The 25,098-nt window shown below is 48.7% G+C and overlaps 6 protein-coding genes across 6 annotated transcripts; 3 read left to right on the plus strand and 3 right to left on the minus strand.

The window, feature by feature from the left end:
- Window positions 1-684: 684 nt before the first annotated feature.
- LOC121338746 (scale keratin-like) lies at window positions 685-1,077 on the plus strand. Its single transcript, XM_041409945.1, has one exon. It carries the CDS (start codon window positions 685-687, stop codon window positions 1,075-1,077), a length of 393 nt encoding a protein of 130 aa, XP_041265879.1.
- A 3,950-nt stretch (window positions 1,078-5,027) lies between these two features.
- LOC121338751 (scale keratin-like) lies at window positions 5,028-5,294 on the plus strand. The gene has a single exon (XM_041409950.1). The coding sequence runs from the start codon at window positions 5,028-5,030 to the stop codon at window positions 5,292-5,294; it is 267 nt and encodes an 88-aa protein (XP_041265884.1).
- A 1,146-nt stretch (window positions 5,295-6,440) lies between these two features.
- LOC121338732 (scale keratin-like) lies at window positions 6,441-6,806 on the plus strand. Its single transcript, XM_041409930.1, has one exon. The coding sequence runs from the start codon at window positions 6,441-6,443 to the stop codon at window positions 6,804-6,806; it is 366 nt and encodes a 121-aa protein (XP_041265864.1).
- A 707-nt stretch (window positions 6,807-7,513) lies between these two features.
- LOC121338752 (scale keratin-like) lies at window positions 7,514-8,320 on the minus strand. The gene has a single exon (XM_041409952.1). The coding sequence runs from the start codon at window positions 8,318-8,320 to the stop codon at window positions 7,514-7,516; it is 807 nt and encodes a 268-aa protein (XP_041265886.1).
- A 5,672-nt stretch (window positions 8,321-13,992) lies between these two features.
- Window positions 13,993-14,325, minus strand: LOC121338733 (feather beta keratin-like). Its single transcript, XM_041409931.1, has one exon. It carries the CDS (start codon window positions 14,323-14,325, stop codon window positions 13,993-13,995), a length of 333 nt encoding a protein of 110 aa, XP_041265865.1.
- A 5,639-nt stretch (window positions 14,326-19,964) lies between these two features.
- On the minus strand, window positions 19,965-20,315 carry LOC121338736 (feather keratin 4-like). Its single transcript, XM_041409933.1, has one exon. It carries the CDS (start codon window positions 20,313-20,315, stop codon window positions 19,965-19,967), a length of 351 nt encoding a protein of 116 aa, XP_041265867.1.
- Between the last annotated feature and the right edge of the window lie 4,783 nt (window positions 20,316-25,098).

A 25,098-nucleotide genomic window follows, 5' to 3' on the forward strand; every position in this document is an offset into this window, starting at 1 on the left:
TTTCGGGGGGCACAGGTCGTAGCAGGACATCTTGGCGTGGGATCCGAGGGTGCTCTGCAAGAGAGGGCAGCCATGGCAGGAGAGCAGCCCAGGGCAGCACCTGAGCCATGGGGGCCAGGGCTGGAGGAGGGAGCCATGAGCAGAAGCTCTCGCACACTTACCCTTGTTCCCGAGGAGAAGGTGGCCAGGGCAGTGCTTGGTCCAGTCTGGCCCAGGCAGGGCTTTTATAGCAGCCCCAGCATTGCTCAGCTCCAGCTGGGCCAATCTGGACAGGGGACACTCCCTGCTGCTGCTGCTGCTGACACCAGGGCTGTGAGGCCCCTGCCCCTCCCTGAGTCAGCATCCCCCAGGTGCCAGCCCAGCACATCCCACGGCCCAAGCCATCTTGTCCTTCCTGCCACGTGAGAGACTTGATAGCCAGGATGGTACCGAGGAATGGGCTCCAGATCGGCCCAGCTGGAGCTGAGCAATGCTAGAGCTGCTATAAAAGCCCTGTCTGGACCAGACTGGACCAAGCGCTGCCCTGGCCATCTTCTCCTCCTCGGGAACAAGGGTAATTGTGCAAACACTTCTGCTCGCAGCTCCCTCCTCCAGCCCTGGCCCTTGTGGCTCAGGTGCTGCCCTGGGCTGCTCTCATGCCATGGCTGCCCTCTCTTGCAGAGCACCCTCGGATCCCACGCCAAGATGTCCTGCTACGACCTGTGCCCCCCGAAATCCAGCGCGGACCTGTGCCCCCCCAGAACCAGCGTGGCTGTGCCCCAGCCCATCGCTGAGAGCTGCAACGAGCTGTGCGCCCGCCAGTGCCCCGACTCCTCTGCCTTCATCCAGCCACCACCCGTGGTGGTCACCTTCCCCGGCCCCATCCTCAGCTCCTTCCCCCAGCAGGCCGTGGTGGGCTCCTCCGGAGCACCGGCCTTTGCTGGCTCCCTGGGGCTGGGCGGCCTCTACGGCGCCGGCGCCACCCAGGCCTCGGGGGGCCTCTGCACCTTTGGCAGAGCCTACGCTGCTCCCGCCTGCAGCCCTTGCGTCCTGCCCCGCTACAGCAAGAAGCTCTGGGACACCTGCGGGCCCTGCTAGACTCATCTCAGACCCTTTTGCCTCTGTCAGCCATGGAGGAATCTCGGAGTTGTTCATCTGAATTGTTGCTACCATTACTTTTTCCTTTCAAGCTTTTCTTTTCCTGTGTTTAGTATTTTACTTTGTCTCTAGTTTGAAGATTTATTCCCTCATGTCTTCTTTTGTGAATGTGTTATTTATAACAATTTCATTTTTTCATTTCTTATCTTTGATCTTTATTGTTTATGTCCTTTATATCAACCTCTTGTCATATTTGCATTTATTTAGCTCTGCTTTTTGACAACTGCATGGCTTAAAAATTTTAGCTTTATTTTTTTGGTTCTGTTTGTACATCTTGTTTTCCCATGTTTTCCTTTGTCCTCTCTGTGATTTATTCAAGTTGTTCCTGCAATAAATCTCTTATGTACTGAATTTTTGTGTTTTCATCTTTTTTTATTTTAAATTATGCTGAGTACTCACTTGAGGTCTTAGCTTCTCATAACAGAGCTATTCAACCTGACCATTTCTGGTTGCTTAAATCACTGGAGAGCCACTGGAGAGGGCCTGGGAGTGCCAGAGCCACTCTGAGAGGAGCAGCCTGCCCTGGATGACACAAAAGGGAAAGTAAGAGCAGGGCTGGGCCTGGCCTGGCCAAACCCAGCGGCTACGAACGATCTGATCAGGGCTGAGGTGCCTGGCAGCTCCTCCCTGCTTTGGGTGCTGTTACTCAGCCCTGGGACATGCAAGGGCTACAAAACAACAAAACAGGGAGCAGAGAGCATTGCTCAGTGCTTCCGAAGTGCTCTCACAGCCCTTGTTCCTCAGAGGCTCAAGTACATCTGCACGTAGAGGGGTTTTTTTTCCTCACAGGAGCCTCTCCAAATAAGTTTTGTAGTCCAGAGAGTGCTGAAATTGCGGTGTTTTTAATACAAAGTGGAGAGAGGCAATCGAGGAATCATGGACTGTTTTGGGTGGGAAAGGATCTTAAAATCATCTCGTTCCACACCCTACCATGGGCAGGGACATCTTCCACCACCATAGGTTTTTGCAAGCCCTGTCCAACCCTGCCTTGGACACTGCCAGGGATGGGGCAGCCATGGAATATCCTGTGCCAGGGCCTCCCCAAGCTCACAGGGAAGAATTTATCCCCAAAATCCCATCTAAACCCCCTCCCTGTCAGACTGAACCCATTCCCCCTTGTCCTGTCACCCCATCCCTTGGGAAAGGCCTCTCCCCATGTTTCTTTTAGCCACTTCAGGTCTTGCAAGGCCACAGTGAGGTCACTTCAGAGCTTCTTCTTCTCCAAACAGAATAATCCCGGTTCTCTCAGCCTTTCCTCCCAGCAGAGCTGCTCCAACCCTGGAGCTTCCTCTGGGCACTCTCCAGCAGCTCCAGGTCCTCCCTGGGCTGGGATCCAGGGCTGGGGCAGCTCTGCAGGTGAGGTCTCACCTGAGCAGGGCAGAGTCCCCCCCCCCCGCTGCCCACAAGGGTTTTGATGCATCCCATCAAAAGGGGTTGGATTTGAAGGGAGTTTGTGCCAGGGATGAGGCACAACTTGCTCTGACTGTCAGATTTTTGTAAAATATAAATCAAGGCAAGGAAATCCACTCCAGGCTGGGAGATGTGGGAACCACTCAAACCCTTTCTGTCCTTGGAGAATCTTTTTTTTTCCTTCCCCTGCAGCAAATACAGGGAAAATTGTTGGGGCAACAAACAAAACACAAACCTAAACCCAAATCCTTTTTCACTTTCAAAGAAAATTAAAATATTGGCATAAACCTGGACCACAATAACCAAACTTCAGCATAGGAATTCAGAGCAGATCTCTGGGGGGATGTCTCAGGAATGACAAGAAGGGTCTGTAAAATGCACTGGATACAGGTGAAAACCTAAAAGTTGTGCCCTGAAAAATCACAGGAAAAGGGTAAATAATCACAAATATTTATTTTTTTATGGAAAATATAGCTTGAAGTAAGGCTAATACAACAAAGGTGGAATCTTAAACTCATAGAGGATTCAACCACAGATATGGACAGGATTTTTTTTTTTAAAGAAGGAAAAGAAGAGCTGCATTAGTTATTAACCCTTGACTTCCAATGGCACAAATAATGATTTAATTAAAGTAATGGCAGGCAACACCTTGTTTCCTGCACATTAAAGCAGCTGGGATTGTGTAAGAGTGAAATGTCTAAATCATTAATGTCATACAACACCGAACATTAGCTGGGTTGAACAGCAGATAATGAATGTTTGTGAAATCATTACAAAGTATTTTTCTCAAGAAGGGCCAGAACACTCTTGATAAGAGATTGCACCCATGACATTAAAGAAACACCTTGATCTGCCTCTTTGGTTTTTTCCTCAAAATTGGAATCACAGGACTTGATATGGGAGCATTCAGCACCATCAACCCTTTTAAAACTGAATTTCATTTTCCACTAAAACCTTTTTAGTTAAACAAAGTGATTTTTATGTGGGATTGATCCCAAAACTTCCTCGCAATGGAAAATTATTGGGGAATTGCTGAGTGTTCAGGATGATCTCAGCAGGTATTCATGACCCCGTAAATCCATCTCAGACCAACAAGTCTCTTTAATTAGGGCTGGAAACACATTTATTCCTGTGTAGTTCTGGAATAAGCTGGTTTCTGCTTCTAATTAATCTATCAGATAATTTTAAAGGCTGTTAAGGAAAAATGTCCATGTCAGCCAAAGATGAGTCTTACAAAATCTTGGAGCAGACAAGCTCATGACAAGGTTGTAAAGGAAGAAGCAACATGAGGAGTCAGCTTAATGAACATAGTAATTCCAGTGAGGTCACTCTAATCATGCCAGGAGTTGCCAGCACCAATTAAGACCCAAGATTAAAGAAATCAAGATGGTGAAACTCCGACATCACATGATAGGAGAATGTGAATGAAATCAGAACTGATACAAACTCCAAACTTTTGTGACTCAAAGCTGGTAAACAATTTATTTCAGGCAGAACCCCCACTCCAAGCAAGATTCCAAGCCCTCAGGAATGTTGGGATCCTCTATATAAGCTCCAGTGCCTGGGTCCATCCAGACACTTCTCACAGTTCATTCGCCTTGTGGAGATTAGTGAGTATGAATTTTTAATTTCTTTCTATTTATTTAATCAAAGCCTGTACCAGAGCAGTTGTAGAAGATTCCTTTAGGAATGCTGAGATTCTAAATTCAGCTTTATTCTAGATTCAGATTTATTCTAGATTCAGCTTTATTCTAGATTCAGCTTTATTCTAAATGTTCTAGAACATTGTTTCTGTCTGGAATTACTCTTAATGAAACCAGTGGCAAATGTGGGATTTGGGGGTCCCCAAATCTTTGGGAGTCCCCAGATCTTCCTAACTTCCCAACTTTAGGGAAGTTCATGGGAGATGGGACTGGGGTTCTTATATTGCTCTTCAGGGTAGGCATTTCCAAAAGCTGAACAACACAACCATGTGGGGCCAGAACAAAGATCAGTCTCTGGGGGAGGATTTACATAGGCAGGAATTTTTTGATCAAGGTGCTCAGTGGGTGTTCACCACCACAATCAAGGCTGAACATAAACCACAACAGAGTGATTTCACTCATGTTGAAAATCTCTCTCATCAACTTCTGAGTTTTTATAGTTTTTACATTTCTATGTGTTGCAAACCAACACTGAGCCCTGTAAGATGTCCTGCTATGACCCCTTGGCTGGGACAGAAGGATCCAGACTGGGCACAAGGACTTGGTCAGGGATGGTAAGGTCTGAACGTGTGGGGGTCAAGGCACCGAGGGGGCTGCAGGACAAAAGGCCAGCGCTGGGCAGGGTTGGCAAGGCTGTTTGGCTTTTGTTGCCGTTGGCCACTCAAAGACTTCGTCAGGTCTGGGAAAACAAGCCACTGCTGAACTGAGAGATCCCCATGCGTGTTCTAACGCCTCTTTTTCTGAATTCTCTTTCAGCCTCATCTCTCTCACGCCAAAATGTCCTGCTACGACCTGTGCCCCCCCAGAACCAGCGTGGCTGTGCCCCAGCCCATCGCTGAGAGCTGCAACGAGCTGTGCGCCCGCCAGTGCCCCGACTCCTCTGCCTTCATCCAGCCACCACCCGTGGTGGTCACCTTCCCCGGCCCCATCCTCAGCTCCTTCCCCCAGCAGGCCGTGGTAGGCTCCTCCGGAGCACCGGCCTTCGCTGGCTCCCTGGGGCTGGGCGGCCTAATGAACATAGTAATTCCAGTGAGGTCACTCTAATCATGCCAGGAGTTGCCAGCACCAATTAAGACCCAAGATTAAAGAAATCAAGATGGTGAAACTCCGACATCACATGATAGGAGAATGTGAATGAAATCAGAACTGATACAAACTCCAAACTTTTGTGACTCAAAGCTGGTAAACAATTTATTTCAGGCAGAACCCCCACTCCAAGCAAGATTCCAAGCCCTCAGGAATGTTGGGATCCTCTATATAAGCTCCAGTGCCTGGGTCCATCCAGACACTTCTCACAGTTCATTCGCCTTGTGGAGATTAGTGAGTATGAATTTTTAATTTCTTTCTATTTATTTAATCAAAGCCTGTACCAGAGCAGTTGTAGAAGATTCCTTTAGGAATGCTGAGATTCTAAATTCAGCTTTATTCTAGATTCAGATTTATTCTAGATTCAGCTTTATTCTAGATTCAGCTTTATTCTAAATGTTCTAGAACATTGTTTCTGTCTGGAATTACTCTTAATGAAACCAGTGGCAAATGTGGGATTTGGGGGTCCCCAAATCTTTGGGAGTCCCCAGATCTTCCTAACTTCCCAACTTTAGGGAAGTTCATGGGAGATGGGACTGGGGTTCTTATATTGCTCTTCAGGGTAGGCATTTCCAAAAGCTGAACAACACAACCATGTGGGGCCAGAACAAAGATCAGTCTCTGGGGGAGGATTTACATAGGCAGGAATTTTTTGATCAAGGTGCTCAGTGGGTGTTCACCACCACAATCAAGGCTGAACATAAACCACAACAGAGTGATTTCACTCATGTTGAAAATCTCTCTCATCAACTTCTGAGTTTTTATAGTTTTTACATTTCTATGTGTTGCAAACCAACACTGAGCCCTGTAAGATGTCCTGCTATGACCCCTTGGCTGGGACAGAAGGATCCAGACTGGGCACAAGGACTTGGTCAGGGATGGTAAGGCCTGAACGTGTGGGGGTCAAGGCACCGAGGGGGCTGCAGGACAAAAGGCCAGCGCTGGGCAGGGTTGGCAAGGCTGTTTGGCTTTTGTTGCCGTTGGCCACTCAAAGACTTCGTCAGGTCTGGGAAAACAAGCCACTGCTGAACTGAGAGATCCCCATGCGTGTTCTAACGCCTCTTTTTCTGAATTCTCTTTCAGCCTCATCTCTCTCACGCCAAAATGTCCTGCTACGACCTGTGCCCCCCCAGAACCAGCGTGGCTGTGCCCCAGCCCATCGCTGAGAGCTGCAACGAGCTGTGCGCCCGCCAGTGCCCCGACTCCTCTGCCTTCATCCAGCCACCACCCGTGGTGGTCACCTTCCCCGGCCCCATCCTCAGCTCCTTCCCCCAGCAGGCCGTGGTGGGCTCCTCCGGAGCACCGGCCTTTGCTGGCTCCCTGGGGCTGGGCGGCCTCTACGGCGCCGGCGCCACCCAGGCCTCGGGAGGCCTCTGCACCTTTGGCAGAGCCTACGCTGCTCCCGCCTGCAGCCCTTGCGTCCTGCCCCGCTACAGCAAGAAGTTCTGGGACACCTGCGGGCCCTGCTAGAGCCACCACCAACAGTCCCAAACCCCCGTGGCTGCCTCAGCCCAGCATGGAGAAGCTGAGCTCTGCACAAGCTGCCCTGGCCTCCTGCAGCCCATGACACCCGGCCTGCCTGTTGCCTGCCCACCATCCCTCTCCCTGCCTCTCCTGCCCTTCTTGGTACAATAAAGTTTTCCTGCATCTGACTCCTGTCTCTTTGTCTCCTTCTCCCAAATGACACAGAACCAAGGGCCTCAGCCAAATGAGGAACTCCAGGCATCTACTCCCAGCACAAGAGAGAATATCCCCCCAGAGGAAAACAAGGACAAATGAAAACCAGAGAGACTCTTGTGCAACACCAACATGGGTTTAATGTTAGAGAGAAAAGCAGCAGCCAAGGGCAGGGAATCCAGGTGGTCCCAGGGGCAGTAGGGAATGCAGGACTCGTACGCAGGGACTTGCTCAGGACCAGGATAGGCCAGGGATGGAGGGGTCTGGGCACAGAGTTGGGATGGAGGGCTCAGGGAAACCTGAGGGGATGGAGGGCTCAGGGCATCCCGAGGGGATGGAGGGCTCAGGGCAGAGGGAGGGGAGGGAGGGCTCAGGGCACACCCAGGGCTGCTGGGCACACTCAGCTGCCACTGCCAGCAGCTCCTGCCTGGTGTCCCCATGGCCCGAACTGGGCTCCAGGGCCGGCACTGCCTCTGGGGGCTGGCACTGCCAGGGGGGCTTTAGAAAACCCCACAGCTTCCCCGGCGGGACCTGCCCCATCTCTGGGAGCCAGGCAGCGAATAGCCCAGGCCCCGCGAGGAGAAGCCGGAGCTGTAGGACCTCCCGCAATTGCCAAAGGAGCCCCCATAGCCCCCGAGGGAGCCCCCATGGCCCCCAAAGGAGCCTCCATGACCCCCGAGGGATCCTCCATAGCCCCCAAAGGAGCCCCCATAGCCCCCCAGGGAGCCCCCATAGCCCTGGGAGCCCCCATAACCCCCACAGCTTCCCAGGCCAAAGGAGCCCCCATAGCCCAGGGAGCCCCCATATCCAAGGGAGCCCCCATGGCCTGAGAAACCCCCATAATGCCGGGAACCCCCATATCCAAGGGAGCCCCCATAGCCAGAGGAGCCCCTATAGCCCAAGGAACCCCCATAACCTCCAGACCCAAAGGAACCCCCATAGCCAGAGGAGCCCCCCAAGGCCAGGGAGCCCCCATAACCTCCAGACCCAAAGGAGCCCCCATAGCCAGAGGAGCCCCCCAAGGCCAGGGAGCCCCCGTAACCCCCAGATCCTCCCAGCCCAAAGGAGCCCCCATAGCCCTGGGAGCTGCGGGAACTGAAGGAACGCTCCGGCCAGGCTGGGCCCGACGATCCCACAATGCTCTCCTGAGGGAAGGTGCTGAGCACGGGGCCCGGGATGGTCACCACCACCGGTGGGGGCAGGATCAGGGCTCTGGAGTCGGGGCACTGCTGCACACACGGCTCGTTGGTGCTCTCGGCAATGGGCTGGGGGCAGGTCACGCCGCAGGACTCGCTGGAGCAGGACATCTTTCTGTGCTGAGAGGCTGCAACGCACAGCAGGAGAAAGGTTTCAGATCCAGAAATTTTCACCTGACTCTGCCTGTGCTTTGCCATGGAAAATGTGAGAGCCCAGAGTTTGTTGCTTTCCAAATCTGACCCTTATCTGACTACAAAAATCACATTCTAGATTCTGGTTGCTGTCATAAGGTCCCTGAGAAGTCACACAGATGAAAACATCTGGTGTCATCTCTGGTGATGCTTCTTACACTGTGACAAAAATCTGGTTTTATCTCTTTTTAAATTTAGTATGTCCAGGTGAAATCTGGCAATGTATCTATAGGAAGTTAAGAAGTGTTAAGATACGAAGCAGCAATTTTTGTAGTTTTATATCCTTTCCCAAGTAGCCCTCAGCTTCCAAACCAGAACATTTACCTTTATATTCCCACAAGTTGGGAATGATCACTCAGATATTTTTAAATTTTACGGTCACGCATTGTACCTAAAATGGTTATTCCAAGTGGCGTGGTGAAAATTCACATTTTATTCTACAACTGCCTTCTGAGACCCACAGTTTTTAAATCTGCCAATGCATAACATCAAAGAATTGGATGGAGAAAAAGAAGGATAGAGAAGGATAGAGGAGTTCAAATCGGACTTACCCTGTTCACCAAGGTGAATAACTCAGGAGATGTGGATGGAGAAGCTCGGAGTGGTGGCAGCTTTTATACATTTCCCAAAGTGCTTACAAGGACAAAACGCCCTCCGTGCCTCCGGTCCCACACAAAACAACCCTCACATGGAGGGATTTAATTCTGCTGGCTTTGCACTGCCACTCCCCACAAGCAAAAACAGGCGTGAGGCCATGTCAAGACAGACTTTAGGGCATCGAGCTGGTGAATGATGAGGTAATAATCCCCATCACGAGCGCTGTCTTTGGATTCGATGAGTTCAGATTAATTAACTTTGTCTTTTAAAATTTAAGTGAGTCCCTTGAAAATCTATGAGAGACACACAAAGAGAGGGAGACGGGTATCAAAAATGAAGAAAATATCAATTATCTCCAAATGCTTTAGAAATGTGAGGAGTTTTAGGATCTGTGTTTTCAGCTCAAATACCATTAATTACTCAAGAATTCCAAGTTGGACTCCATTGCTGCATTCCCTACTGGCTTTGGAATGTCATGGAGGCAGTGACACTTGGGGGATGTTCCAGATCATTCCAGGACCATGAGGGGCTTTGTGAACACCCACAGGAAATTCATATTTGGTGTGTTAGACACGAACACAGAAATGTCAGCACCCAAAACTGGGGCAGGAGCGTCAGCTCAGAGACGCATGAGCTGAGGGCTCTGCATCATGAGGCACAATTTCATGGACAAAATATTTACAGGTGAGACTCCAAGAATCAAGATTTTAGAACATCAGTTTGAGACCCCTTTTGTGAAGAATATTGATAGTTAAGTTAGTTTATTATCTGCAAATTCAGATAATTTGCAATCAAGCTTTTCTTTCTCTCCTAAAATTTAAGATATTTCAGCAAAATGCTGCCTCATAAATGAAGAAGAACCTGCACTCAATATGGCAGGTGATGTACTTGTCATAGTCATCCCAAACACGTTAATAGTTAATAAAATAAAGAATTTGAGCTCATGAATGAAAATTAAATCATTGCCAGCACTGAAATTATTAATCAGAGGCTGATTAAGGAATCAAGAGGAGTGACATTGATTGATATTTTTAAATGATGCTGTTTCATAACAAGGGAGCTCCTAACTCAGAATAAATCCTCATAACTCCCAACCTCCATTTAATAGGATAATAGAAATTGCAAGCACTGACTATTAATGAGTATTTATTATAATAAGTGAGGCAGCTTAAAGTCATTATCCTTCAGTACCTCTCATTATTATCAGCAAATCCTGATGACACTTCACAAGCAGAGCTATTTTACAATTTAGAGGTAATTTATTGCATCTCTTTTGCAATGTCATAAAATTAGAAAACAATTGCAAGAGGAAAGAAAAGAAATAACTACAGGATGTCCCAGACTCAACCTAATAAAAAATATTTTTATTTTATTACTACTTTATTAAATTCTCACTTTTTTTCTGTAGTGGTCAGTATTCGTGTGGGAGAGGGGGAAGAAAATTGTGATTTTTAATGTATTTCGCACTGAAGTTCTGGGAATTGAGATTTCAAATGAAATCATGAAATGTTTGGAATTAGCTTTAGGCTGAGGCCTCTTCTGGCTGTACCAATTTCTGCCTCTTTGGGGACAATTTTTATTGATCCCTACTCAGCTACAAGGAGAATTCATGTCCTCTCAGAGCCACAATTTTAGGTCCAGCTGGGCAAACCTTCACCTGGTGAAGGTGGCACCACAAAGGGCTCCATGCCATGGAAGTGTTACCGTGACAATTAAAATATTTAACAGGACATTAAAATTGGACTGAAACAGAACTGGCTTTAATTGATGACTCCATGCCCACACTTCAGCCCCAAATTCCCCAAATCCCCTCGGATCGGGCTCAGAGGGAGCTGATTGCCATCAGCCGTTGTGTCATAGCCACGCGAGTTTGGGAGGGACAGTGCTGAGGTGACAGAATGGAAGCACCCACTGTGGCGTTGGTTTTGTAATAAACAAGGACGGGAGGCTCAGAGGGTGGCTTTGAGGAGGATATAAAAGCTCACATCACCTACAGCCCTTCATCCACTGCTCCTGTTCCCGTCCCTGCAGCGAACAAGGTAAGTGGTGTCACTCATCCCCAGAATCACTGCATAAAGTCAATGGGCCTCTTTCTCTCTTCCTCTTGGCTTCTTTCTTGCTGGTTGTACACCTTTGACTGAATCTTTGACAGAGGTTACTACAAGTTTGTTTCATTTATCCAGCACAGAATTTCTCTTGCAAGGATGATCACGGTGAGGGGAAGGTTGAAGGTGGAGATGATACAATAATGACATATCTTTGATATCACCTTTGAATTTATCTGTTTCCCTCTGATATTTCAGACACAGAATTTAATTTTGATTCTTCTCAGCCAGTTTAGCTTTAAAGTCCTTTCTGCTGTGCGTTGCAGCCTCTCAGCACAGAAAGATGTCCTGCTCCAGCGAGTCCTGCGGCGTGACCTGCCCCCAGCCCATTGCCGAGAGCACCAACGAGCCGTGTGTGCAGCAGTGCCCCGACTCCAGAGCCCTGATCCTGCCCCCACCGGTGGTGGTGACCATCCCGGGCCCCGTGCTCAGCACCTTCCCTCAGGAGAGCATTGTGGGATCGTCGGGCCCAGCCTGGCCGGAGCGTTCCTTCAGTTCCCGCAGCTCCCAGGGCTATGGGGGCTCCTTTGGGCTGGGAGGATCTGGGGGTTACGGGGGCTCCCTGGCCTTGGGGGGCTCCTCTGGCTATGGGGGCTCCTTTGGGTCTGGAGGTTATGGGGGCTCCCTGGCCTTGGGGGGCTCCTCTGGCTATGGGGGTTCCTTTGGGTCTGGAGGTTATGGGGGTTCCCGGGGGAATTTGGGCTCCTTTGGGTGGGGACATTATGGAGGTTCCCAGAGCTATGGGGGCTCCTTTGGGTCGGGGGGCTCCCCTGGTTATAGGAGCTCCTGTGGCTTGGGAGGTTATGGGGGCTATGGAGGCTCGCAGGGCTATGGCGGTTTCTCAGGCCATGGGAGCTCCCTTGGATATGGGGGCTCCCGGGGTCATGGGGGTTTCTCAGGATATGGGGGCTCCCTGGGGAGCTATGGGAGCTCCCGAGGCTATGGGGGCTCCCGGAGCTATGGGAGCTCCTTGGGGCTGGGAAGCTGTGGGGGCTATGGGGGCTCCCAGAGCTATGGGAACTCCCTTGGCTATGGCAGTTCCCTGGGTTATGGAGGCGACACTGGCTATGGAGGCTCCCTCGGGGGTCATGGGGGCTCCTTTGGGGGCCATGGGGGCTCCTTTGGGGGCCATGGGGGCTCCCTCGGGGGCTATGGGGGCTCCTTTGGCAATTGCGGGAGGTCCTACAGCTCCGGCTTCTCCTCGCGGGGCCTGGGCTATTCGCTGCCTGGCTCCCAGAGATGGGGCAGGTCCCGCCGGGGAAGCTGTGGGGTTTTCTAAAGCCCCCCTGGCAGTGCCAGCCCCCAGAGGCAGTGCCGGCCCTGGAGCCCAGTTCGGGCCATGGGGACACCAGGCAGGAGCTGCTGGCAGTGGCAGCTGAGTGTGCCCAGCAGCCCTGGGTGTGCCCTGAGCCCTCCCTCCCCTCCCTCTGCCCTGAGCCCTCCATCCCCTCGGGATTCCTTGAGCCCTCCATCCCCTCGGGATACCCTAAGCCCTCTCTTCCCCGGGACACCCTGAGCCCTCCATCCCCTAGGGATTCCCTCAGCCCTCCATCCCCACTCTGTGCCCAGACCCCTCCATCCCTGGCCTATCCTGGTCCTGAGCGAGTCCCTGCTCCCAGCGCACGAGTCCTGCATTCCCTGCTGCCCCTGGGATCACCTGGATTCCCTGCCCTCGGCTGTTGCTTTTCTCTCTGACATTAAACCCGTGTTGGTGTTGCACAAGAGTCTCTCTGGTTTTCATTTGCCCTTTATTTTTTCCTCCGGGAGCAGAACTCCACAGCGTGCTGAGGGCTCCTTATCACAGGATCTGCCCTGCTCCCCATGTTTAAAATGTGGAATGGGAGTTTAATTGGGGTACTTAACACGATGTTGAGGAATGTTTGTTTAGCAATTTGCCCGTCATTAACTTCCCCGAGGTTCTGAGTAATTGTTTTTGCTCTGAGGATTCCTGATGACAGCCGAAAGGCCCCTCAATCACCACATCGTTTAGCAAACAATTAAGACATAATTGCCGCGTTTCTAAGCTAGCAGGACGACAAGGGAAGGACGAGACCTAAGTTTTCGTTTTGTTTGTTGGGTTTTGAAAGTTCTGCCTGGGTTTGTTCAGCCTGAGGAAGAGAAGATCCTGGGTGACCTGATTTCACTTTCCAGTGTCTGAAACAGCTGACAAGAAATACGGGGAGAAATTCTTTCCAAAGGCCTGGAGGGACAGGATAAGGGGGAATGGGTTCGAATTTATGGAGAGGAGGTTTAGATGGAACACTGGTAATAAATTAAATTAAGTTCTGTCTGTAAAGCTGCTTTAGCTTTCCCACCTCTTTCCCCCCGTTTGTTGCTAGCCAGGAGTGATTATTTCCCGTTGTTCTTCCAGAAATGAGAAAAAAAGGGAAAATATTCCAAAAAAAAAAAATGTATAAAAGGTGTTACTCATTGTTTATATAACTCCTCAGTGATTAGCGTGGTGTGGTAGAACTTAAATGCAAATCTGCTTGGTACTCACAATTTATGCACAGGCAAATTTCTACCAGAGAAGGCTCCAAAGAGAAAGAGAAAGAAGGAACATTACAAAACACAAATTGTGATGCGCCATCTATTTAATGAGCAAGAAGTGGAATTAAAATAAAATACAGCATAAGAAAGCAAAAGGGTTGAATACAAATTAAAATTCATCACCCATTTCCAGGCAGTGCTTTACAGCTGGACACCCAGCGACAATCGAGTGACATTTTTCACCTCCCTGATTCCACAGAAAGGCATCAAATGGGAAAAGCCAAGCTCCTGCAGCCCCGAGAGCTCGGGGCAAAGCTGCGGGGGTCAGCAAGCGAGTGGGCACGGGCTCAGTCCTGCATCCGATCGCGCTTTCCATCTCCTGCTCATCCCGAGGCTCCCTCAGGGCCCGCAGCGGTTGGAGCGCCGGTAGGACCTCCCGTAGAGCCCCCCCAAACCGGAGTACCCCAAACTGCCGAGCCCCGAGGAGCTGCCCGAGTTGATGGGGACTCCCCCGGCGCTCAGAGCATCCCCGACGGCCGCGGATGCCGAGGATCCCACAGCGGTGTTCTGCGGGAAGGAGCTGAGGATGGGCCCGGGCAGGGTGACCACCACGGGAGAGGGCTGGATCACGTAGGTGGAGTCCTGGCACTGCCGGACACAGGGCTCGTTGCAGCTGTTGGCCAGAGGAGTGGGGCCGCAGGACGTGGGGGCACAGAGGTCGTAGCAGGACATGGCTGTGGGGTGTGAATCTGGAACGCAGGGAGTTCTGGAATACAAGGAGAGAGGTGTAATTAGTCACGTAATTGGGCTGTTGTGGTGATGGAGAGCGCGAGGGCTGCGAGGAGAATGGAATGAAGGGTTGGTCGCGGGTTGAAAGGGGATTTCAGTGAAGCTCGGAGCTCTCCACACCACAAAGGGCAGCTCCACCTCCTCCTGAGCTGCTCTGAGAGCTGCTTTCCCACCACACTCCTCCTGCAGCCCTGAAAAAAGCGGGGAGGTGAGGGAGCAGGCAGTCAGGAAAGCAAGGAAAAACTATGACCCGAAACAGAGGGGAAAAAAAAAAAAAAAAAAAAAAAAAAAAAAAAAACCCCCCCTCAAGAAAAAAAACGTAATTGGGCTGTTGTGGTGATGGAGAGCGCGAGGGCTGCGAGGAGAATGGAATGAAGGGTTGGTCGCGGGTTGAAAGGGGATTTCAGTGAAGCTCGGAGCTCTCCACACCACAAAGGGCAGCTCCACCTCCTCCTGAGCTGCTCTGAGAGCTGCTTTCCCACCACACTCCTCCTGCAGCCCTGAAATAAGCGGGGAGGTGAGGGAGCAGGCAGTCAGGAAAGCAAGGAAAAACTATGCCCCGAAACAGAGGGGGGGGAAAAAAAAACAAACAAACAAAAAAAAATAAAAAATAAAAAACCTCCTCATCAAGTAAGAATGAGGAGCAGAAATTTCACTGTGAGAAATTTTTCAGTGAGGGTGGTGAGGCCTTAGCACAGGTGGCTCTGAGCAAGGGAGTTCAGGGAATCTTTGTCTGGAGACATTCAGACCTCGTGCCCAGGAGTCTCCCTCTCCAGAGTTATTCCAAACCTGCTTAGAAGCTTTCCTGTGTCACCTGCCTCGGGAGATCTCCAGAGGTCCCTTCCAACCCCGAATATTTTGTGATTCCATCCCGAGAGCCAAAAGCTCTGCACAGATTCCCCACATCCGCTCACAGCTGCTGAGCAACGCTCAGGCAGAGCTTGGGGCTTCTTGGCGTGGAAAGATTTGGGTGCCACAAATGAAAAAGTCCGGGTTCAGCGCAGGAAAGACCTCCACCCTTCACAGAATGTCCCTCCCTGGAGAAAAAAGCTGCTTTGAGGTCTCCCCAGCTATTTTAAAGAGCGCAAACCTCGGGTTGCTACAAACAAACAGCAGAAAAATAAAACACAAAGACAGCAACAATCCAAAGAAAATGAGAAGCAGATCAAGACTTACCCTTTTCTCCAAGGAGAAGAAAGCAGGAATGGTTGTAGCTCCTCCGACCGGGCAGGTTTTATACCCTGGCCCAGAGAGCCCGAGGACCTGGGACACAAATTGTGCTTGTAGCTCATTAGCAGCCAATTGCTAACGATTCCTCATATGCAAAATACCCCTGGCTGGGGATTTACTTTTCCTCTCTGTGTTTCTTGCTTGGATTTATTTCCTCCCTGTAATGTATGCATTCCTCCGGAGTGGTTTCTTTTATCCTCAAATCTTACGAGCCCGGTTAATTCCTGATCAGAGGCTGATTCATCTGGGTTATTCAGGAAATTGTTTTGCATCCTAAGGAACCATGACACAGGTGAATGAAGCCATCAGGAAAGGTAGAGTGACCTTCCCTGTGAAATCCCTTTCCATCCTCATGGAGGGCACAAGTTTTTGGCACACCTCGCTCTGAGAAGGGCAGAAATTCCTATTTCTGCCTCACCAAATTCCGTCAAACAGAGGGAGACACACAAAAATAAAGGAAATAAAATCGTTTATTTAGAGCTGATTAAACTCCCCCACTCTCAAAGGTACTGGGAAATGGATTGTTGGAGGGAACATATTTTATTTTCTTGACTCAGCAGAGAGCATGAAAGAGGATCAGCGTCTGATCTATTCCTTTATTATTAAACCACCACACTCCCAAGATGGAATCTGAGACACAATTTGGGGACTGAGTGTCCAAGTCCTTCATCTCAGGAGTCTCCAGGTTGGGTTTTCTCCCTACATCAAACCAGGACAGAAATTGAGGTCAGCTGGAGGATGCCTGGGAATTTGGGGCTGCTCAAAGCCTTGCCCAAGCTCATCTTTGGGGTCATCAAAGACGCCAAACCCTTTTACATCTGTCACTAAATTATTACTTTCCCCTGCTGGGCTTTGCACCATTATGCAAAATTGTTCCCCAAATTAATAGCAGTTATTTAGAGATGTTTGTAATGTTCCTTTTTTCCTTCTTTGAAAGCCAATTCTGGCTTTCACTTTGCACGTCTCAAAGATCACCTCAGCGTGCAGCAATTCCAGTTCCTTTTCAAAGGCAATTTCCAGATTAAAAAGTAATCGCAGACAATGCAGGAGCAGACTGGAGGGCAGGGCCGAGCATTCCAACCTCTCGTGGTGTTTAATCTCCGAGGCAGAGACAGGCAAATCAGCTCCGACCTGGGAGTATCTTCCCCAACATCTCCTGGGAAATAAACGCTGGTTGGAGACTTCTGAAGAGCAGAAGTCTTCAAAGTTCCCCAAACATTTCCCTGGACCACTCAGACATGCAAATTGGGGACGATCAGCAAATGGGCAGGGACGGACTCTTTGAACATGACCAGGGGTTCAAAGGGGTGGCCAAGATTCCTGATGGATTCCACAAACTTCCCCACCAGCTCAAATCCTTCCAATTTGTCCTTGAAATGCAAATCAGAATTTGCATCCACTCAATTCCAGCCGTGAATTGCTGGATGTCCCCAGTTTGGGATGACCTAAAATGATGACACGATGGATGGAAACTCTCCTCTCTCTCTAGATTGACCAGACCTTCCCAATGTTCTCATTGCACGCACAGAAATGTTAAAATTTGGTTGTCCTGAGAAGCTGTGGCTGCCCCATCCCTGGAAGTGTCCAAGGCCCGGTTGGACAAGGCTTGGAGCACCTTGGGGTAGTGGAAGGTGTCCCTGCCTATGGTTTAGATGATTTTTAAGGCCCCTTCCTGCCCAAACCATTCCATGATTCCCTAACTTTCCTTTTTAACAATAATTATCTATTGACTGTAAGAGCAGCTTGTGATTTGAAAGCAAACTCATCCAAAGCTACAGAGAAGATAAAAGGAGCCTAAATTCCACTTCTGAAGGTGATCCTAAGTCCAGCTTATCTGGCTGGCTCCATCTTCTCCTCCCAGGAGCCAAAAGCTTTGGGATGTTGCTCATGGGAAGATTACAAGGAGCAGCGATCTGAAATCTCCTGGGCCCTTATCACGGCTGGAATTGCGCACTCAGAACTCCAATTAAAACCCACTGCCACACCAGGGGCTGGTCCCAGGTGTGTGCCCAAAATGCCACAAGTCCTAAACAAATGGGATTTTGACTCATCCCCACTTTGGGAGGTGGAGCTGGCGCGATGGAGTCGGGAATATTTAATGGATGCAAAGCAGGGAGATGAAAGCAGCCTCGCGGGTCATGGGTTTCATCCGCGGCCAGGATAAACCATAATGAACATAAACAGTCAACAAACCAATTTCCATGCTGGGAACACGGCCAAATGCAAAGCAAACCCACAGCTCCCGCGGGGACTGGGTAATAAAAGGTGCAGGAATGTCTGGGATCCTCCAGGCAGCCGCAGAAAGCCGTAAAAGCTCTCCAGAGCCTTCCTGCCTCTTCCCTTCTCCCGTAAACCCAGGAGATGCTGCAGCTCCGGCCTCAGCTTTGCAGAATTTGGTGCTGAAAGGGATTTTTGCTGACAACAAATATTTCTGGAAAAAAAAAAATGTTGGTATTTTTTATTTCTGTGGGACCAAGTTGTTGCAGGTGTTCAGGAGAAATCCTTCCCTGTGAAAATATTCTAACACCATATTCCCACTCGTTTTCTACAGCAGTGAGTAAATCACTTTCTAACTGACTGCAAACCCACACAGAGTTCCCTTTTTTTCCTCTGAATTGTGCTTTACTGATTGCCACATCAAGTTTTGACCCAAAAAGATCATTTGGGACAGGAATGAAAGGGGGAGGTGGTGCTTGAGGATCATCTTTTATTTTATTTCAAAAAGTTTGACCCTCCTGATGCGATTTCTGAGTGCTTGGAGGAAACACCCCAATGTTGAGGGCAGTTTTTTTTTTGCAGTCTGGGAAAGGATTTGGTTCAATTAATGAGAAGGGAGTTGCAAGGGTAAGGAAATTAATTTTGTCGCGAGAAATATCCACCTGAACCTGTCCAAGGCACCTTCTCATCAATGCCTCAGTCATAACCCTTTGGAGCCATTGGACTTTTTGGAATTCATCACCTTTGATCAGGGAATAGCTTCAGTTGAGATGACAAAAAATATTAAATTAAACATTTAATCCAGACCAAGCTCCTCCTGTAATAGAACATCAAACTGCCTGCTTTCCACTGTCTTCTGGTGTTTATTAAAAAAAACCCTCCTCCTTAAAATTATTAATTCTTTCATTTACCTCCTTTAATTTCATTCCACTAATGACTGCAGTCGGCAGAAACTCATCAGCATCTTTAATTACAGTTCAGCCTCATTCTGGACAGACAAAGGCAGACAAAGACTCCAAGTGAGACTTTTCAGAGATATCAGTAATTTTACGGGCTGACAGGAGGTTGAGTCATCCGGAGCCTTCAGGGGAAGCTTTCCAAACCTTCTTCCTTCAGGGTGTCTAAACAGCACCTTCGTCCCAATCCAGGAGGAACAAAGCAGAGCCTGATAAAGCTCAGCTCTGACTTAAAGCACCCTAAGAGAGGGTTGGAACTAAAAATTCTTTAAATTTTAGTCCTTTAATCTCTCTGTCCCAGACTTGCTTCCCAACCCAGCAAATTCCAAAGGGAGAAACACTCCCCATCCTTCTGTGCCTCCCCTCCCAGACTCACCAGGGGCTGAGCTCAGCTGCCAGGAGATGCTGCACCCAAAAAAAGGACGCCCCAATTGCTGCTTCTCTCCCTCCACATTTCCCTGAGGAACCTCAGCTGAGCTCCCTTCTTTTAAAAGGCTTTTCCCAAGTGTCACATCTTTAAAAATTCCCTGTTTAGGTCCCAGCAGGAGGCACCCATTGCAGGGTCCCTTTCTGCCTTCAATAAGGGGTAGAAGCCTCGGTTTTAAAAGTTTTCCACCACTGGAATCTGACTCGTTCTCCTTTGAAATTATTTGCGTGGTGTTTTCTGGAAGTGAAGACTTCCAAAGGCACTGGAAAAGGGGTTGGGAGAGCAAAGAAGGCCAGGCAGACTCGGAGGGTGATGCAGCACAAATTTAATGGGTTGAGGAAGGGAAGGAAGCAACGAAAAAGTCAGGAATACATTTCCATGGTTCAGTAAGGACAGAACCCACTCAGACACACTCAGCAAGGGGAAATCTTCCTTCTTCACTGGTGAACGACCTGTGCTAATCCAGCCATGCACAACAATTGCCAACAATTAATATTTTGCCTATTATCAAATAAAAAAAAAAAAAAACCAAAACAAAACAAAAAAGCAGGACAAGACATTTGATGAGAAATATGAAGTAAAGCACAACAAAAGATAAGCAAAGGCCTGGTTTGGGGAGATGCCAAACTCCCACAGCTCCTTTAACTCCAGGCTGGGGGTATCTCATGTGGCATCCAAAAACCGTGGCCGTGAGCTCAGTCCTGCTCCAGGGACGGGTTGGGGTTCAGCATTCCTGGTCTTCTCCTCCCACCTTAGTAGAAGCCGCTGCGGGAGGTGTTGTAGCGCCTGTAGGGCCGGCTGTAGCCACTGCCCAACCCAGGGTAGCCAAAGCCCCCAAAGCCCCCAAAGCTCAAGGAGCTGCCCGAGTTGATGGGGACTCCCCCGGCGCTCAGAGCGCTCCCGACGGCCGCAGACGCCGAGGATCCTACGGTGGTGTTCTGGGGGAAGGAGCTGAGGATGGGCCCGGGCAGGGTGACCACCACGGGCGAGGGCTGGATGACCACGCGGGAGTCCTGGCACTGCCGGACACAGGGCTCGTTGCAGCTGTTGGCCAGAGGAGTGGGGCCGCAGGACGTGGGGGCACAGAGGTCGTAGCAGGACATGGCTGTGGCCGGAGGGAATTCTGGAATACAGGAGCTGAGTTACACTCACATTTATCAGCAAGTTTCCAGGGATCCGTTCAGGATTGGGAATTTAGAAGGAAATCAGATTTTTAGTTCTGCTCGTGTTCTGGCCTTAGGTGAATTCTCTGCTTGGGCTGTGGTGGGATGCGGTCACGCGACTGAACAGGCCCGAGAATTCACTGCTGATATTAAAGTGCAGCTGCACAACCTTAAAACTGCCTTGGATCCCAAAACTGAATAAATAACCCCTTTAATAAATAACCCATTTAATAAATAACCCATAGTCATTTAGCTAAAGTGGCTAATTAATGATTTTTATAACTCGCCACCAACACAATACTCCCCCTCTGGTACAAAACCCCTTCATCCCTCTGAGGAGAAACTTCAGCAACACAAGTGAGAGAAAAGCTACAAAATCAAGGCAAAAGTTTGCTGGAAAAAGAGAATAAATAGGTTCAAACTCACCTTACTCACGAAGGCAAAGGAGGGAAGAGAAGTGGCTGGGAGAGCCTGGAGTTGCTCAGGTTTTTATACTGAGTTTTGAGTTGCCCAACGACTTGGGCCACTCTTTGTGCAAGAAGTGATTTATGGGCCACGACTGATTACAGGGTTTTTTGCCTCAGTATTTGTGTTTTTTACTGCTTCACTTCCTTATCTTGTGGTTTGTCTATCTGACCACAGGGTGCTTTCATCTTAAAATATTCCGGGCCAGGTTCATTCCTGGGAGCACTGCAGGGATTAATTCAGCGGGATTTATTCAGCCTTCAAACCCCTTTAGGATCTGCTTGGTGTCATTAAAGGAGATTAGGCCTCATTTGCATAATGCAGCGCCCTCCTCTGCAAGGTAAATCCTGGGGGAATTCGTGGAGAATTGCAGGTTTTGGAAAGCAAGCCATGAGTGTTTCCAGCTGCTTTCCACAGGATCCCTGAGGTTGGAGAAGGCCTCCAGGACCATCGAGTCCGAGGTGTTCCCAACCCCAGTCTGGTCACCAGCCCAAGGTCTGCTCATTCCTTGGACACCTCCAGGCGTGGAGAGATTCTCTGGGAAAGAAGAAGGAATATTTCCATGGAAGAGGCTGCCCAGGGAGGTTTGGAGTCCCCATCCCTGGAGGTGGCCCAGGAACGAGGGGACATTGAGGGATCAATCACAGGTTGGGACTGGTGATCCTAGAGCTCTTTTCCAACCCCAAATCCATGAGCAGTTCCTGAATGCAGGGATTAATCCTGAGGTTCTCGCTCTGCTGGCACATCCACTCCCGAGACATGCAAACCACATTTAAATTAGGGCTGTCTCTGTGGAGATCCCCTGGGAACAGAAACTCATTTAGCTTGGGCAGAGCTTCCTGAGGACTTCAAAGTTTATCAGCAGCTTTATTGGAGTGCCACCATGCAAATGTCCCATCCTGGGCACATTTCAGATCCCTGACCTAGATCTGAATTCTTGTATTTTATTTAATAAGATGTTATGAAGATTTGGGGGTTCAGGGCAGTAATTGGGCTGTGGAATTGATGCCATTGTTTCTATCTGCAGGAATTACAGCTGCTTTATTTTAAATCAAAATGGAAAAGTTCAAGGTTCGGCTCGAGCCATCTCATATTTCTGGAGGATTCTCAAAAAAAATTCCTGTTTTTAGCTGTGTGTTCTTCACTATTTCTCCATACTTTAATAAATTAGCAGCTATTTTTAAAAAATACTATTATTCCTAATATTTCTAGGAGTTAGTTGAGGAATTAACTTGCATAACACCATCCACAGTTTCTTTTCATATTTTTAAAAAATTTCTTCATTCTTTTTATTCTTCCTTCATCCCAGCTTTGCTTGGAAAACACAAAGCAAGTTTCAAATCCAGCTGTGAATTTAAAAACAGATCTGGCAACATTTCAAATCTGTTTGGAGACTTCCTTGTAAGCAATTACAATAAATATTGATCCAACTAAAACCTTTATTTTATTGTACTCTCAGAATGACTTAATGACCTGATTTTGAGATGAATTAAAGTGAGCAAATTAAGAGTTCGCAGATTTTTATCATCAAGGACAGACCTAAATATTCAGATTTTAATTAAGACTTTTTGCATAATGTGAGAACATCCTCCTGAGACACCTGCGAGTGACTGAACGTCTGAAAAAAGAGATTTTTAATCAAAATGGAACTGGGTGGTTACTCACAGTCATCCCTGGGTAAAGTCTCTGGGCACAGAGGTGACCCCAAGATCCATGGAGAAGCAGAGGGAATTTCCCTGGCAAGAGTGGCATCTGCAATTGGTTTTGAATTGTAATTAATTAGCTCTCTATGAAGAATTTGTTCCTCAAAGGCTTGGAGCCTCTGAGATGGTTTTTTGGGGTAGGCAGAGCCTGGGACCTCACCCCTCCTTGAAGAACCCCCCCTCAAGGCACAGGGAGATGTGAAATCCTCCATTTTCACACCCGACTGGAGCTCATTTCATTGTTAGTTTTATTCAAATTCTGTCACCAACAACTTCAAAAACATTCAGGTTTGGGGTTTGCTTTGGCATTTTACTCTGGACTAATGAACTTCAACAATTTCAGTTACGATTTCTGGTTTTATCCAAAAATTAACGTCACTCACTCCCGGATGGATCTGCGGAGAATTCCTGCAGGGAGCCGGGGTAGTGTGGAATTCCCAGCTGGAATTCTGCTGGGAACAGCAGAAAACAACTCCAAAAATTAATTCACCCTCCAGGGGAGAAATTATTTACTCACCTGAACGTCTGCAAAACAACACACCCAGAACTGGAGGGTTTTGTTTGTTTTTCAGACCTGTTTTTCACGAGCTTTCAAATGCAGATTTTAATTACGTTTCAAATTGGATGAGTGCAATTAGCGCTGCCCTGGGTGCCAGCTCCACCTTCCTGACAGAAGAATGTTTGGTGCCACCCAGGCTGGTGAATTTGGGATTCTGATCCATCCCCTGGGAGCTGGGATTTGCCAGGAATAATTGCGATAAACCCCATGCAAAAAGCGTTTCTTTTTCATGAGAAACTCGATTTCCCCTTTATTTCCTTTGCTCATTCAGGAAGGAAAAGATCATGGCTGGCTCGTTTGGAGCTGGAGAGCCAGGATCAAACCCATTCCTGGAAAACTTTTCCATTCCGGGGAAATGAGGAAGGATTTGGTGCTCGAAATAAACTCGGGTGGAAATTCAGCCAGTCCTTTAACTCAAGATCACAGAACCATAGAATGGTTTGGGTTGGAAGGGACATTAAAGATCACCTGGACCGTGGGACACCTTCCACCACCCCAGATTGCTCCAAGCCCATCCCACCTGGCCTTGGACACTTCCACGAATGGGGAATTGGTGGAATATCCAGAGCCAGGGCCTCCTCACCGTCACAGGGAGCAATTCCTTCCCAAAATCCCATCTAAACCCCCTTTCTGTCATTCTGGACCCATCCTCTCTTGTCCTGTCACTCCCTGCCCTTGCCCAAAGTCCCTCGTCAATCCAAACATCCACAATCCTGCATTTCTTTACCCAAACATGAATTTTAATATCATTTCCATGCCCGAGTCACCCCCTTTCCCACCCAAAATCCTGGGAAGTCGCCAGGATGTGCAGCAATTTTCACAACAAATTAAACACGAAGATGAATGTTGGAGAGTAATTCAAATTTTAGGGGTTAGAGGCTGTGCGGTGTCTGAACCTGACGTCAGGAGAAGCTGCACCCAGCTCTTCATCCCATTTATCACAGCTCGATTTGTCCCTGCTGGAAATTCCTGCACAGAAAGGATGCAAAAAACCGGGATGGGGAGCACTCAGCAAAAGATAGGAATTAACTCCAAATGAAGAGGCTTTGTACAAAGACTGGGCTTGGACTTCAGAGGAATAAAGGACATCAAAGTTGCCAACACTTCTTGCTAATGGCTCGAATATGCAAAGTTTTGGCTGCCCCAGGTTGTGCGGAGATCTGGGCCCCACATCCCCTAGGTAAGAACTTCAATCGAAGTCGGTGAGTCAGGAGAACTCAAAGGACTTCACCTAATTCGAGGTAAACACCTTCAAAAACTTTATCTTATTAAACCTTTCTATCATTTATACTTAAAAAAAAATTAAGCTGAATCTTCATCTCCTTAAAATCCTTTTTCTCCTCCTATTTTCTCCACAAGAAGATTCTCTTCTTCTTTAGAGTCAGTTCAACAAAAAGGTTTTTCTACGAAAGGTTTTTCTATAAAAGCAGAGTCCTTCTTCTCCCTCTCCTCAAACTCTCCACAACCCAACAGCCCACAATCTTTTCCAATATGTTACAAAATCCATTCCTTCTAGTAGGGATCCCTCCCAAGAAAAATTCGCTTTCGTCCGCAAAACTGAGATAACCCAAGAATGCTTCCTCCTCCTCATCCTCCCCTCCAGGCACAGAAACTGCTGCTCTTGGAGGGGAGATCCATTTTGGGAATGGCCTCATTAACAGCGTGGCAGGGATTCCAGCTCCCTAATTAACACCCGGAGTTCCTCCAAGAGGTTGGGAGCCCTTGGATGGAGAACCAGGACACACCAACCCCGGCTGGTGGAGTTTGGCACTCCCCACACTCAATTAATGCCTTTGGAGCTCCCGGGACAGGTGAGGCACCAAAGAGTTGACAAATTACTGCGTGAATTGAAATTTGTAGTGTTGCGTTAGCTCTGGAGCCCTGGGTGTGATGGAACAAAGGGTTGAAATGAATGCCGGGTCCTGGAGATGAAAGAAGCTTTGAGGGAGGTTTTTCATCTCATGCCAGGCTGGGATATAAACCATGAGCAGTTTAA

Source organism: Onychostruthus taczanowskii, unplaced genomic scaffold, assembly GCF_017590055.1.
Source record: "Onychostruthus taczanowskii isolate IOZ18803 unplaced genomic scaffold, ASM1759005v1 scaffold315, whole genome shotgun sequence".
Taxonomy (NCBI): domain Eukaryota; kingdom Metazoa; phylum Chordata; class Aves; order Passeriformes; family Passeridae; genus Onychostruthus; species Onychostruthus taczanowskii.

Coding starts and splice junctions, on each gene's coding strand:
- LOC121338736 (XM_041409933.1), bottom strand. CDS start 20,315: ATGTCCTGCTACGACCTCTGTGCCCCCACGTCCTGCGGCCCCACTCCT.
- LOC121338732 (XM_041409930.1), top strand. CDS start 6,441: ATGTCCTGCTACGACCTGTGCCCCCCCAGAACCAGCGTGGCTGTGCCC.
- LOC121338751 (XM_041409950.1), top strand. CDS start 5,028: ATGTCCTGCTACGACCTGTGCCCCCCCAGAACCAGCGTGGCTGTGCCC.
- LOC121338752 (XM_041409952.1), bottom strand. CDS start 8,320: ATGTCCTGCTCCAGCGAGTCCTGCGGCGTGACCTGCCCCCAGCCCATT.
- LOC121338733 (XM_041409931.1), bottom strand. CDS start 14,325: ATGTCCTGCTACGACCTCTGTGCCCCCACGTCCTGCGGCCCCACTCCT.
- LOC121338746 (XM_041409945.1), top strand. CDS start 685: ATGTCCTGCTACGACCTGTGCCCCCCGAAATCCAGCGCGGACCTGTGC.